At 46.6% G+C, this 14,085-nt stretch overlaps 1 protein-coding gene across 14 annotated transcripts in view; it reads left to right on the forward strand.

Moving 5' to 3' along the window:
• Positions 1 to 14,085, forward strand: part of NPRL3 (NPR3 like, GATOR1 complex subunit) — a 41,338-nt gene that overhangs the window by 24,109 nt on the left and 3,144 nt on the right. For 13 of the 14 annotated variants that reach the window (XM_086854454.1, XM_086854453.1, XM_086854451.1 and 10 more), the window contains 4 exons: positions 1,279 to 1,385; positions 2,546 to 2,675; positions 10,230 to 10,419; positions 11,558 to 11,750. In XM_086854454.1, the coding sequence (XP_086710580.1) occupies positions 1,279 to 1,385; positions 2,546 to 2,675; positions 10,230 to 10,419; positions 11,558 to 11,750 (620 nt within the window). Of the gene's footprint in view, positions 1 to 1,278; positions 1,386 to 2,545; positions 2,676 to 10,229; positions 10,420 to 11,557; positions 11,751 to 12,311; positions 12,521 to 14,085 lie in introns of those variants that run through there. The other variant, XM_086854459.1, reaches the window with a different exon arrangement.

Consider the following 14,085-nt stretch of genomic DNA (forward strand, 5'->3'; position numbering starts at 1 on the left):
CCTGTCTTGGTCCTGCCATGTTGATGTCTACATGCAAATGAAGCACCCAAAATGCAAGTGAAGGTTTACAGCTGCCATGGCCAAATACACTGCCCCTCCTGGAGCTGCCAAGATCTTTTCTACCAAAGACTTGTGGATGCCTGTAGAACCTTCCCATCCATTTCCCTCAGTCCATCAGTGCTCAGACTTGGCAGTCATGGGAAGAAGATTTAGTTTAGGCTTGGGCAAAGATTTTGAGCCAGTGTCCCCAAGCCAGCAGCTCTTTCCAAATGCCTTTCCAGTAGTGACAACCAGCTCTCAAATCTGAATTGCTGGAGGTGATGAGATGAGCCCTTGGAAAGAGAAGTTTGTGTCAGTGAAAGGACAAGACTCTGGCACTCATGTAAGTTGTGAGGCCACTGAGAGACCCCTGTGGATGACTGATGATTTGGGATGATTTTATGAGATGATCCCAGAGAAGGAAGAGCCACTCCATGCTCCTAAGGGTAGATGCAGACCCAGGAACACAACCTGTGCTCTGTGTGACAGGGGAAACACAGCTCATCATCACATGTTCATAGGTCAGAGCCTTCTCTTGTTCCAAGGGAAAGGTCCTGCTTTGTAATAAAACTCCAGGTCTGCCTGCAGTGCTCTGTGGTGTTACTTGGCTATGGGATGAACTCTGGAAATTCCCTACTGCTTCTGTAGTTTTGCTCTCCACAAAAAAGCACAGTTAAATGCATCTAATGATACAGGCTGGATTTTATGTCTTGTAGACACTATTTATGTGGCTTTTGCAGAGCCATTAGCAACCACTGACTTGTTTAACATATTAAAATACTTTGTGTAGCTCATTACTGAAATGCCTCTATGCAGTAAAAAGGCAGTGTTGGTTTCCTTTATGTTTCTGTCATGATTCTTTTGTTTTATTTCTCACACATTTTATTTTTCATGTATAACACAATGCATTTTGTGCATAAGAAAAAAAAGTTTGGGGGGCATGAAAAGAAGCGAAACTTTTATTGATAGAGTTTGAAGGAATTCCTTTGAGGCAGGAAATACTAAGTTGCTTAGAAATGTGAAGCGAATCTCTGGAAATTCATAACCTTGTCAAATGCTTTTTGATCTGCCACATGTTATATTAAACCATGAATTTATTCTGAAGGCAGGGTGAAAGGATGGAACATTTTTCTTTCATTTCAGCTCAAACAAGACTCTTTTTGTTGTTGTATGGAACGCTTGCTGAGCGTTTGTATATTGATTTTGCTCCCCTAATTTTCCCCTGTTTTCTTAATACAGGTTTTCCAGCTTGCAGCACATCTTGTTTACTGGGGCAAAGCAATTATTATTTATCCTCTTTGTGAAAACAACGTCTACATGCTTTCTCCAAATGCCAGTGTCTGCCTGTAAGTAGAAGGAAAAGGTGTTGATGGCAGCACAGTGCTGAGGAGTGCAGATGCACTTTCCTTCCCTGACTGGATACAGAGTGGGATCTTTCTTCATGAATTTGTTGAGACTGTGCAAAACACAAACCATTACATGAGCCTGAACTTGCACAGCCAGTGTGGGCAGGGAGGAGCAGCAGGGCAGATCAATATTCCTCTGTGGTGGTGAGGGCCCTGGAAGCAATATTTACCCTGTGGAGCTGCTGTCAGTATTTTTAATACTCCTGCTCACTGAATGTCCAATATGGGAACATTTACAAACCAAAATACTTTATGATTAAGTTAAATGAATGGTTTGTAGGGCTCTCTGTGTAGCTGGCACACCTGAAATGAATCAAAAGTAGCAAAAGTTGCCATTATGTTGTTTCATGTGCTGGCATTCCATACTGTGTGCCCTGTCACAGACAAGAGGGCAGCATGGCCATTTGGAGAGCAGGCAGAACCACTGCAAGGAAGATGTGGAGGCAGGGTGGGTATTTTTGCTCTGCTGAAGATTGGCAACCCTTCCTCTGTTGGATTTTGAGATGCTTTTAGACTCTGTGTTGGAACTCAGTTATAGGAAAATAGTTTTAAATCAAAACTTTGGTGATGGAAATATAAAAATAGGGCTGGAAGGGACCTTGAGGTCATTCAGCAACAACTGTGCCTGTGTCAAATATGGCAGTGCTGGTCTTGAAGACCTTTGGAGATGGAAATGCTAAGGCACTTTTCCTGATATTTACTTTACTTCTGCTCAGTCCTGTTTCTTGTCCTGTCAGCACGGGGAGGGGGCACAACCACATCTGCGGCTGCAGTTGGCACATTCAGAGGTGGTGTGTGCATCCTGCCCAGCCCTGCCCAGGCTCTGTCCCTTTGATCAGAGCCTGCACAGGTCTGGACTTTTTATCACCTTCATTTTTCTCCTCTGGATTCCCTCCATGCCTTGAACAAAATGCTGGAGCTGAATGTAAGGCTGAGGTGAAAGTGGATGAGCTGCTGGCTGCCTTCTGCAGGACACAACATGCCATCAACTATGCTCAGGGGTTTTCTAGATCACAGGGAATATTACATTTGGGAATTGGATCAGAGTTACCCTGAGCAGCACTAGAGAGCTGATCTGTGCCTTTTTCTCTCTCCTGCAGTTACTCTCCCCTGGCAGATGCCTTCTCCTGTCAGTTCCGGGGTCACAACCTGCCCTCCATGCTGGCCAAGTTCTCCCTCCCTGTGTCCCTGTCCGAGTTCAAGAACCCTCTGGCGCCGCCTGTGCAGGAGGTGAGCTGGGCACTGCTCCTTGTTCTGCTGCTCCTGGAGCACTCAGCCAGGAACCTGCTCTTGCACATTTATGAGTTCCCAATTACTGTGTTTCCAGCCTTATGATTTATTGTTTCATGTCTTTATGCCAAAAAGCTGTGGGGATGTTCAAGGTGAGAGGATGCTCTGTGCTGGCAAAGCACAGTCCTAAAATAAGTGTTAGAATGTTTCTTTTCATGGAGTGATGTAGTAGGGAAACTGAAACTCCATTTGGTCTGTTCCAAATTGTCATTAGTTGGTAGGGCTGAATCAAGTTTGTGGATTCCTCACAATCACATTTGATTTTATTCTATTCCATCTGCTCCAAGTTCACAATCTATTTTTAAAAGCAATCTGTCTGTTCACTTGGTTTTGCTGTAAAACTGGAATTGTTTAAAGGCTTGTGGAGGAAGTAGGCTCAGCATGGGGTCAGCAGAAGTCCATGTGTCACTGCATTAGCTTCTTAGTGCTCAGATCTGTGTTAATAAAATATGGATTTGGGATTTGTGAGCTGTTCTGCTTGTGCATCGATCATGGCTTGTGGCATTTCTGGGAACTGGTGGAACACAGGAAGGAGCTCAGTAACCTGAGGTCTCCTGGCTGATACTGTTCTGTTCCCAGATGGAACAGCCTGGACCTCTGACTGTGGCTCAGGGTGGCAAAGGAAGCATAGGCAGAGTTCTTTGCCTGGTTTCTTGTGTTTGCTTCTGGCCTTCAGACTTGGGTGCCTTGGAGGCTCCATGGGTTTAGCCCCTGCTCAGATACAGAGATTACCATCCCCTTGCACTCCAGCACAGCTGTAATTACAGGCTGGCAGAGATAATGGTCAGATATAAAGATAATTAATGATGTAGGTCTAATCCCAGTAGCATGTACTGGTCAGCTGCCACCTTGGGAGGCAGGGGAAGAGCAGGACCCCACTGTAGTTACAGATAAATAAGTGTCCTGAAAATTGAAGCTGAAGTCATAGCATTAATTTTATTCTAGCTGCAGTAGCTTCAGGAGACATTCTCAGTAATCCTTTTAAAATTAATTACTTGCCTTAATACTTCTCCTTTAATAGTTCTGGTTGTTCTCAGATGTCCTACTTTTGTTAAAAATACATAAATAAAAGTCTGCCACTTACTGCTGCAGTTATGCCTTGAAACAAGGGTGCAATAAATGCTTTCCAGAGCTGATGGAGTGCTAAAGTGTGTTTTTAGTGTGAACCTTCCCCTGCTGTTCACCTGTCTGTGGTGGGGTCCTAAGGGTCAGCAGCACAGCTTGCTTTCATCATCCTTTCAGCTTTATTGGAAGGATGAAGGGTGATACTGTGAAAAGCTGTGTTTTTTTTGATAAAGCAAAGTGTGACAGTTCTTAGGGGAGTTTAGAGCGAATTTTTATGTATTTTTGTATCAGTACATTTTCTTCCACTTTGATTTACCTATGTAGCACTTCCTGTATTATTTTTTGGTTTTTTAGTCTTTTAAGAGAAGTGACTCCAATCCTTGCCCTGAAGTGGTCAGGCTCCAGTTGTAGTTCACAGAGATCTAATCAATACAACAATTAATCTAATGAAATGTGGGTGGGTTTTTGTTAAGCTTTTCTGTGATAAAAGATGTTGTACTCTGAACTGTAAATATTGTCAAAATGTATTCGCTTTGCCTTTGAAAAAAATTAGCAAAGGTGGGACTTCCCTCTGTAGTTTTGTTCTTTGTGTGCACAGGAGGGGATGTGAGGTTTTTTAGCTTTAAAGATTGCCAGTTATCTTGTGCTTTTCATCGGGCTGAGGGCACTGTCTGTGCTCCTGAAGGTCACTGTGCTGAGGGTCAGTACTGTGGGAGGAGGTGTACCTTCTACAGAAACTGCTGTGGCCTCATGGCATCCAGGGTATCCATCCCATTTCATTCTTCTCTCGAGCATGGGACTGGCTCCCTGCTTTTGGCATGTGATTCTGGATGGGTAAAAAATACAGAAGGCATTAAAGCCCACCATAGGAAACAGGAGAGCTCTCAGAGCCCTTCCTGTTTTTTTGTATAAAAATATTGCTTGATTTGAAAGCAGACCAAGTTATTTTTGTTCAATTACCATTACATAAGTGGAATTCCTGTATTCCTTTGGGTAGATGAGAAAACAAAGTGACACTCATCTTTCTGCTTGGTGTGCTGTGGTATTTTTTGGCTGGTACAAGACATGAACAATGTGAGCAAGGACAGGACTGCCTTGGGAGTGCAAGGCTGTGTTCTGCTTTTGGTGTCTGCCTGTAGGTAGGAGGTGTCAGATGAGTGGTGTGTGCCAGGCCTGCCAGGGCTCTCAGCTGTGCCCTGTGCCAGGGACTGAAACTCTTGATTTTGTCATCTTGATCTCTTTTCTTGCCTGAGATGAGGAGCAGTGTATTGCAGTGGAACCCTGGCCAGTGTGTATCTGTCAGTTGAGAAGATTTTGGTATCCCTGCAGTGCTCCCTGCTGCTTCCCTTTCTCTGTGTTTCCCTTGGATTCCCTGGGACAGCAGCAGGGTGAGGATGAGCCCATGCCCTCAGCTCTGCTGACCTCAAGAGATTTCGGTGCTGTTGAGCCAAGGCTCTGCTTTTCCTTCCCCCTCCCAGGTGTGTGCACACAGGAGCCTTCCTCCCTTCCCTCTTCCCTTTCCTAGGGCTCTGGCTCCTGTCCAGCCTGACTCTGTTCATTTAACTTGTTTCAGCTGCACAAGTTTTCTGCCAGGTTAGCAGGTGGAATTCACTCAGGGAGATGCAGCGAGCTCCAGGGCTGGCACAGAGTGAGGAAGGTGATGTCTGCAGAGCTTGTGCACCTGGGGGGTGAGGGAAGCAGAAGCTGTTCTCCCCATTTCCCAGTGAGTTGTCCCTTAGCTCCACAGTGACTTGTAATGTCACCAGGACTTGCTGCAGTGCCTGGGTTTGTCCTGGATCTCACCAGGGTGCAGCCACGGGGTGGGGACATCCTGTGGGTTCACACCAAAGGGAACTCATCTTGCCTTTTGGTGTTTTTGCTGGAAAAGAAGCAGTTTGCATCTCCTCTCTCCCAGCCCCAAAGAAGCTGTCCTTGTTCTGCTGCCTGTGGCTGTTGGCTCGTGTCCCTGTGCTCTCCTCTCGAGTGGCACAGCCTTGCTGTGAGTGCAGGGCACGCTGGGGTGGAGCTCTGGGGTTGCTCAGTGGGTTGCACACCCCTTCCAGACCTCCTGGGAAAGCACAGGAGCACCTGGTGACCCAAAGCCTTCAGGACATGCTGACTGGCAGGATCTGTACCAGGCACTGCTGCTGGTGCAGGAGAAGGCTTTGATCTGCTGTTCAGGATAAGGATTTCCTTGTCCAGCATCACATTTCTTTACCCAGCTATTCTGCACAAAGTTGCTTTGCAAACCAAGAGTTAGGGATGATGTTTGTGGCTTCCCCTCCTCTGCACTGTAACCTCAGCCAATTTATCTGCTTCAGAAGCTGTAACACCTCTCTGCCCTGGCTTGAACAGACATGGACTAGCAGGAGGGATCTTCTCACCTGTAAGGAGTGTTCCTAGGTGAATTAGACATCTCATTTCCTTCCTGCACCCCTTTATCATAATGCACATTGTCATTATTATTGTGGTTCTTTAATTCTCCCTTGATGGGATGTGGATAACTGCAGGAAAAAAACCCCAAAACCATATGGGAAAGCAGGACAGCTGCTCCTTCTGAGCAAAATCTGTTTAACTTTTCACATTTGTTTTAGTCTGGGCCATCCTGCTGGGAGTCAGGCACAGGGAGATGAAGCCCCTGCCTTTGCCTGCAGAAAACATGCTGAGCTTTGTGCAGGGCTCATGGAAAATGAGGCAGGAAAATGTGTCAGGGGATGGAGTGGGAGGGGAGCTGAGCTGCCTGCACACCCTGAATGGGCAGCTGTGTCTTCAGGGAGCCACACTGCACATGGGGCTGCTCTGCTGGAAGGCATTAGGAGCCACAGGAGCTTTTGTTGGCAGAAGTTGGGAAGTGGGATTAAGATGCATTTATATTCAGTTGGACTGGGTATAAAATCAGGGGTTTAGCACAGTAAGTTAAAAGACTATGTCATGCTAGGCCTGAATGGAGGGAATGGTTAAGCTGGGAATTCAGAGCTGTTCCCTAATGATTAAAATGGCAATATTAGACAGTAAATGTTTCATCCTACATCAGTAGGAGTTTTCAGAGTCTGTTTCCTGTAAGATAGGGAGAAGTTTTCATAGCTTATGTGTTTTCCATGCAACACCATGGTTTGAATGCTGAAGGAAGGTAATACATTTCAGCAAACATCCCTGCACCCCAGTGGCTTTGAAGGTGTCATCATCCTGAGCCAAGGCAGCCCTCAGTTCTCCAGTCAGACCTTGAAGAGGATTTATATCAAATAACTGGATAATCCAGGCTGGAGAAAGGGGGCTTGTGTGCTTCAGCAGGCAAAACAAGCTGTGTTTTCACTATCTCCTCACACAGTGAGAACCAAGCTGGGATTCAGTGCTTCTAGGCTGCTGTTTTCCCTTCCCTTTCCTGACCCTGTTGCTGCTCCCAGTTATCCTTAACATTTTAGGCCTGGGAAAGAAAACAGCCTTAAAGAATCCTTGCAGGAAATTTAACACATTTGTTCTCAAGAGTTTTACAAATGGTCCCAGAGAATAAGGAATGTTGGATCTTTTCTCTTCAAGACTTGGGGCTGAGCTTTCCTCTGGCCATCCCAGAGTGCTCAGCTGGGCAGTGCAGTGCTGTGTTTTTGGAAGCCAGTGCAGCATCTTTGCTTGTGCCAGTGAGCACAGAGCAGGGCATTGTACCAGTGCCTTGCATGACAACACCCTGGCACTGCTCTGGGGATGGCCCTGGGCTGCTCTGTGCCAGCAGGAGCAAGCCAGATGTGGCTGCTGCAGCAGACAGGACCCCCCCAGAGCAGGCTGGAAAGAGGCAGCAGGGGCAGACAGGAAGCATGAAAGGAACATGGATAAAATTTAGATTGAATTGGTAGTTAAATTAAGCAATAGAAAATGTTTCACTTTATGTTTCCATCACAATCCTGGTGTTTCAGCCAAAAAAATCTGGATTCCTGCTGTGCCAGAGCATGACTGAGGCAAGCAGTCCTGGGATGAAGTATATCCCTGCCTGGGAAGCTGCTCCCAGCCTGTTTGGCTTCAGCAAGGAGCTCATCTCTAATGAAATGCCCTGAGAGCAGGCACAGAGAGAACCCTGCACCTCTGGGGAAGGAGCAGCATTTGCAGCCAGCACAGCACAGATGGTGCAGGGAAGCCTCTGCTCCTGCAGCTCTGGGTGAGCTCCGTGGGAGCTTGGGAGGAGCAGATGGAGAATGGATGGAAATGCAGTGCTGGTGTCCAGAAGCACAGGCAGCAGAATGTGTTAGCAAAGCCTTTGCTAGAGCTGATCTGTGAAAACACTTCTGCCTTTGGTAAGAAATGGGTCTAAACCTGGAGGAAGTGGGAATGGTGTGAGGCACTTGCAGTGGTGGCACAAGGCTCATCACATGGACAGGGGCCAGTGCAGGATGCTGCAGCACTTGGGCTTTTTCTAGGACTGGGTTTTAAGAGGTACCAAATTCCTGCTGAAGTTTGGCTAGTACAGAGAAATGTCAGGGATCATCAGTGTCTGGTCTAGGGATGATTGTTCAGGTCACTTCAGGATGGAAGAGTTTCCTCTGGCTCTCAGATGTCCAGCTCTCCCACCCAGAGGAGGCACAGAGGTGTTTGGCAGGGGCTGTTTGCACAAGGCTGTGGCTGTAAAGCTGTAACCCCACTGCTGCCTGGCTTCTTGTTCCACTGGGCCATGGCTGCTGCCTTGGGGTGGCTTTCTAGGTGTCTCCATGGAGTGTGGAGATGATGGTGCTCATGCAGGATTAGAGAGGGATGGATGAGGCTCTCCATGCACATGGGGCTGCAGCAAAAGAAACTGGCTGTTTTTGTAATTCATGGAACCACCAGAGTGCCCATGGGAGGCTGGTCTGGGTCAGGCCCTACCCACCGCTTCTGTAGGTCTGGCAGAGCCTGTCTTCCCGACTCCTTGGATTTTTCCAGGGTTGTTTTGTTCTCTGAAATGTGCAGACCTCTTTCATTTGCTAATCAGGTGTCACTGTGTGCCAACAGGTTGGAAATTTAAGTAAAATAAATGAGCCATCTTTCCATCCAGGCCTGCAACTGGAAGGAAGGATTTCAGCAACGTAATCGCTGGAGTAAACCTCGCTCTCCCAGGCTGGCTTCAGATGTTAGCAAAGCATTTATGTCTTTGGTGTCTTTTGCCAACCTTCCTCTTCTGTAAATTTTCTGTTAAACATGTGAAATGAATTATGACTTTTCCAAAAAATGCATGTTTGAAGGTGATCCCAGATATGTTTTAAGATTAAAACCGACTGAGCCCCCAGAAGTGGTAATCCCTGAAAAGACAGGGTGTGGGTCTGTCTGCAAACAGAAGAGGTTTCTTCTGTGGTTTGATAGCAGAGGAGGAACTGAGAATTACCAGATTTATGGAAAAAGGAAAATTATGTGGGCTGATGAACTTGGGTTTGGGGCTTTTATTGTGATTTGGCCTGTTACCCTGATGATTAATGCAGCAGAGTGAGCTTCCTTCTGAGCCTGAGCTCATGCTGCATGTGTTTGTCTCACCAAAACAGTGGTGGTTGCTATGAAATCCCCAAACAGCCTTGTCAGTGACTGTGTTCTGAGCCCTTTGCTACAAGAGTTGCCTACAGTGATATGAAAAGGCTTTTTATGCAGAAATCAAGACACAATGATGCATTTTGAAGGCTCTTCCTCCCAGACTTCTGAAAACAAACCCTGCAAACTCTTGTCCCTCGCTCTGCTCGTGGTGTGGGTGTCCAGCAGGTGTTGGGCAATATTTAATGCAGCTCGTTGCTTTTGAATCTGTTGCCTGCCTGAAAAACGCAGGGGTCTTTATTAGCTTGGCCCTGTGTGTAGCAGAGGGAGGTGAAATGATGGTGACTGTGCATTGAGAGGGGACTCCTTGGCAGCTCAGGCTGCTGTCCCCTGCCAGGGCTGGTGCTGCTGGTTCTATATTGCCCAGCCCTGTCAGGCTCCGATCCCCAGAGCCTCTCCCATGGCTGAACAGCAGTTCCCCATCTGACAGCAAAGGGCTCCTATTCCTGGCCACCTCCCAGGTGCTTCAGCTCTGCCCCATGACCCTGCCCTCTCTCTGGCTCTCCAGAGGAGCCTGCACTTCAGTCTGACCATCTGGGATTAACCCTTCAGTGATTTATTTTAGTGGCCCTTGTGTAGAAACCAGCAAACTGTTCTGGAGCTGAGGCAGGGGCAGGGCAGGTTCCTTGGAGGCTGTGCTGGTCAGTGTTGCATGAAGATGTGGATAATGAAAGGCTCCACTGCAGCCTAAACAGCCACAGAGGCTCTGAGTGTGATGAAGGTTTGTGTCTGGTCACCTTTTTGTGATTGGAAAAGAGATAAACTCTTGTGTGGGGAGAGAAGCATTTCTCCATGTGACTCATTACTCACCAAGCGAGTCCTTTGTGTGCTGTTTTCCTCCTGTATCTCACTTCCCAGATGCTTAACCCCTTGTTTCTCCCCCTGCAGACCCAGCTGATCCAGATGGTGATCTGGATGCTCCAGCACCGGCTCCTGATCCAGCTCCACACCTACGTGTGCCTGATGGTGCCCCCGAACGAGGAGGAGTTCCGAGCCCAGGATGAGGACATGCCCTTCACTGCCAGGGTTGGGGGACGAAGTTTGAGCACCCCCAACGCTCTCAGCTTTGGCTCTCCAAGTATGAACAGACTTTTCTCTGCTGTTCAGACTCCACCTCACTTCTAGAGCTTCCCTTAGTGCTGCCAAGGGCCTTCAGGCCTTGGTAATGACACATCTCCTCTTGCTGCAGTACTTGCTAATTAGGTCCAGCCTTTCCTAAATTTAGAGCTGGGCACTGGTGAAAGTCCTAGAGGCTATTAGACTTCTTTTTAGAAAGAAGTAATGCTTTGCAATTTGCCAAATTCTCATTTGGTTCTGTAAAATATTTTTATGTGAGGTACTTATTTGTTTTTTAAAGTAACTTTGTCCTCCCTTGCTGCACTCAGAAGTATCCCCTGTGCTCCTCTGGCAGATTGTGGTTTTCAGGACAGAAAGAAAATGTGAGAATTTGTTCAAGCAGCATTGGTTTCTGTGGGCTGTAGAGCCATTAGAGCCACCTGAGGAGACACAGAACTGGCTTTGCTGTCACAAATGATTGATTTTTGTTTATATCCCCTGATCTCTTTAATCTCCCCAGTGCCATTCTTCAGGGTGATTCCAGGAAAGCATTCTTTCAAGAGAATGAGTCAGATAGGATGCTGAAATCACCAAACTCTCCTGCCAATGCTGTTCTGAGCAGCCTTCTCAGAGCACCACTGGGCTTGGATATGGGGAGTGATCCTCTGTATAACTTTGAGCTTTACAGGAGTCATGAATTAGGGCAGAAATCTTGGAACTTGAGTCAGATGAGTCTGTGATCTGCTTTTTCTGGCTCTCTCACAAGAGGATATTGCTTCTTGGCCTCTCTGCCTGCTCCCACCTTCTGTGCTGTTAGGCTTTTCATGTTACCACTTCATGGTATTCCAGCACAGCTGTCTGGGAATTCTCTTTTCAAATGCTTTTTATGGACTGTTTATGGTCTCCAGAAATACAATTTTTGACACAAATTGATGACTCTGTTGAAAAATTTGAATTTCCCGTTGAGAAAATTGCTGTGTTGTCATATGACTAATTGCAGATTCATGGAGTACTTGGAGAACCACTTTCTCTGCTCTCCAGAGAAGAGGGATTAGTTGGAAAGGCTGCACAAAAATAGCCTGAACTGATAAACTTCACATCTTTATGCTGAGGAATATAAAAACTCAGTGTGTATGTGTGTCTCTCTCTTGCCCTGATAGCCAGTAGTGATGACATGACTCTGACAAGCCCTAGCATGGATAATTCCAGTGCTGAGCTGATACCTGGTGGGGACTCACCCCTAAATAAGAGGATGACAGAGAATCTCCTGGCAAGCCTGCTGGAACACGAGCGGGAAGCCATCCTGAATGTCCCAGCTGCCCAGAATCCAGAAGATCTCCGCATGTTTGCAAGGTGAGCAGTGCAGGATGCTCATTGTTTCTTATCCTCCCTGCTTTATGGAAGGATTGGTGTGCAGTCTGAGAAAATCCTGTTAGCCTGGGGATTTGGAGGAGAAATTCTTTTGGCTTTGCTCCTGTGTTTCATCTGTAATACAAACTAATATTTGTGGCACAAGAACACGTGGTAACAAAGAGTCCTGGGCGTGTGAAGGAGTGTCAGGGGGTATGGTTGGACTTCAGTGTTTGTCTGCCAGTTTTCCTTGTCCACACATGGCAGACACAAAACTGCATCAGCCTAAAAAAACACTGTAAGCAGGCAAGGCTGAGACCCAGTGATACTGATGCTTCCATTTTGTGTCCATTGGTATTTCCAAGCCAGCTCTCCTTAATTTTACAGTTTGTAAACTCCATGGAAACATGATACACAGAGCCAGCCTGAATACTTTCACAGTGTCCCAAGGTGTCTTTGGCAGTGATGAGAGCTCACTGCTTAGGTCAGTTAAGCTAAAGGCATTAGGGTGTGTGATCAGTGGCACACGTTTTGTTGTTACAAATTTGCACTCCACAAAACCAGGCACTCTGTGGTTCTACACGTGGTGAAAGCAGAATGACTTCCAGAGCAGCCATCTGGGAAGAAGGAAGGGGAGGAAATACTTTTTCTTCCAAAGGATTTCAAAACTCATTGGAATCACTGGAATGCAACTTTCACTGGTTTTCATACTTGTGGAGAAGAAAACCACCTGAGGCAAGGACTGCAGCTGTTCCATATTCTGGATTCAGTTGGTAATCCCCTGAAAACCTGGTTCTTGCCCTAGGATGGATACAGGCAGGTAGCCCAGGGAAGCTGTAGTAGCAGAAAGATGCTTTCCTTGTCTGTGGCAGAGTACAGCTCAGGGACTTTGACAGAGCTCTCAAAACATGTGGGTAGTTACTGCTCTCTGAATTATTTGTCTTCTTCATCTTCTGCAGCTCTTCAGAGAATATGCTCTGACTGGGAGGCAACATTGGCCACTTGAGAACTCTGAAGTGTTTTTTTCTTTATTACCAGCTAAGTCATTACAAAACCACTGAGAAAGAAAAGTAACAACAAAATCATATTTAATATCTTAAGACAGAATTTGTGGGGGACTCCTTGGACCAGTTCAGTGGTGATGCAGATTCTCAGTTATCCTAGTGAGAGGAAAGGATATTGTGATTGCTCCTCTCTCATACCCTCAGCTGGGTAAAAGATCCATTTGGAAGCTTTGGAATTGCAGATGCAAGAAATGTCTCTGATTTCTTTGTGAAACCAGTTGAGTGATGTTTATTGTGCAGTTTTCTCCTGCCCCAGGTTCTTTTGCAGATCCCCAGGCCTTACCAGGTCAGAATTTCCAGTCTACTACAGATTGAATTGGCAAATGCAGCGTGCTCTGAGGCACAAGTGAGGAACAAACAGATTAACAGTAAATAAACAATAAACAGATGGGTCCTGTGGGCAGATGCTGCAGTCTACATGTAGGAATGTTCATGCCAGACCCTCTTGGTTACTGCTGGTTTTATGAGACACCACAACTTGTAGGTTGTAGTGTATTTTCTCTCTTTTTGTGTCATAACCATCAGAGATGAGTGAGTAAATCTCTTGCTCTCAGTGAAAGAGAAAAAGCCATGCTGAAGCTGCCTGAAGGAGCTGATCTCCCTCATTACCCTCATGCAGGTACTGCTCCAGCCCTGCTCTGCTCTCACAGCTGCCTCCAGAGCAAAGTGCTATAAATGCACAACCGGTGCCCTAAATATCCTGTGGAATTTGTCCTTCCCAGGATGCTGTGTGTGCACTCAGAGGGATGGGCTATTTCCAGCACAGAGTGCTGGTGCCTGTCCAGGGCTCTGCACAGCCTGTGTTTGAAGGCAGAAACCTTAAGGGGAAGTAAGGAATTACTAAATCTTGGCTCCAGCATTGGCTGCATTAACCCTCATAACACTGAATTGGAATTTAAATCCAAGTTCTTTCCTAAGGTGCAGCTAAAAGAAGGTGGGTATGTCCTTCCAGGAGCAAGCTTGAGAAGGAGCCAAGTTCTTTTTGAGCTAGGTTCTGAGTAATGTACACCAAGCCTTGCTCACTGCACATTAAGCAGCGCTTTTGAAACCTGAAGAAGTTGGAGGCTGCACTCATGGCTTCTCTCCCAAGCCATGGGTGTGGAGCTGCTTTCAGGGCTTATTTGGGTGAGAGATTCTGAGATTGGGAGGTGAGATCCTTCCCTCCACTGAGGAATGCTTGTGGACAGTTCTGCTCTGGTTTCAAGCAGTGCTGTGGCAGGGATGTCTCCTTAGCCAGAAATAAACGAATTTTGTTTCAATTGCTAGTCTGAGAG

The sequence above is a fragment of the Cyanistes caeruleus genome, chromosome 17 (assembly GCF_971803275.1).
Source record: "Cyanistes caeruleus chromosome 17, bCyaCae1.hap1.1, whole genome shotgun sequence".
NCBI classification, from domain to species: domain Eukaryota; kingdom Metazoa; phylum Chordata; class Aves; order Passeriformes; family Paridae; genus Cyanistes; species Cyanistes caeruleus.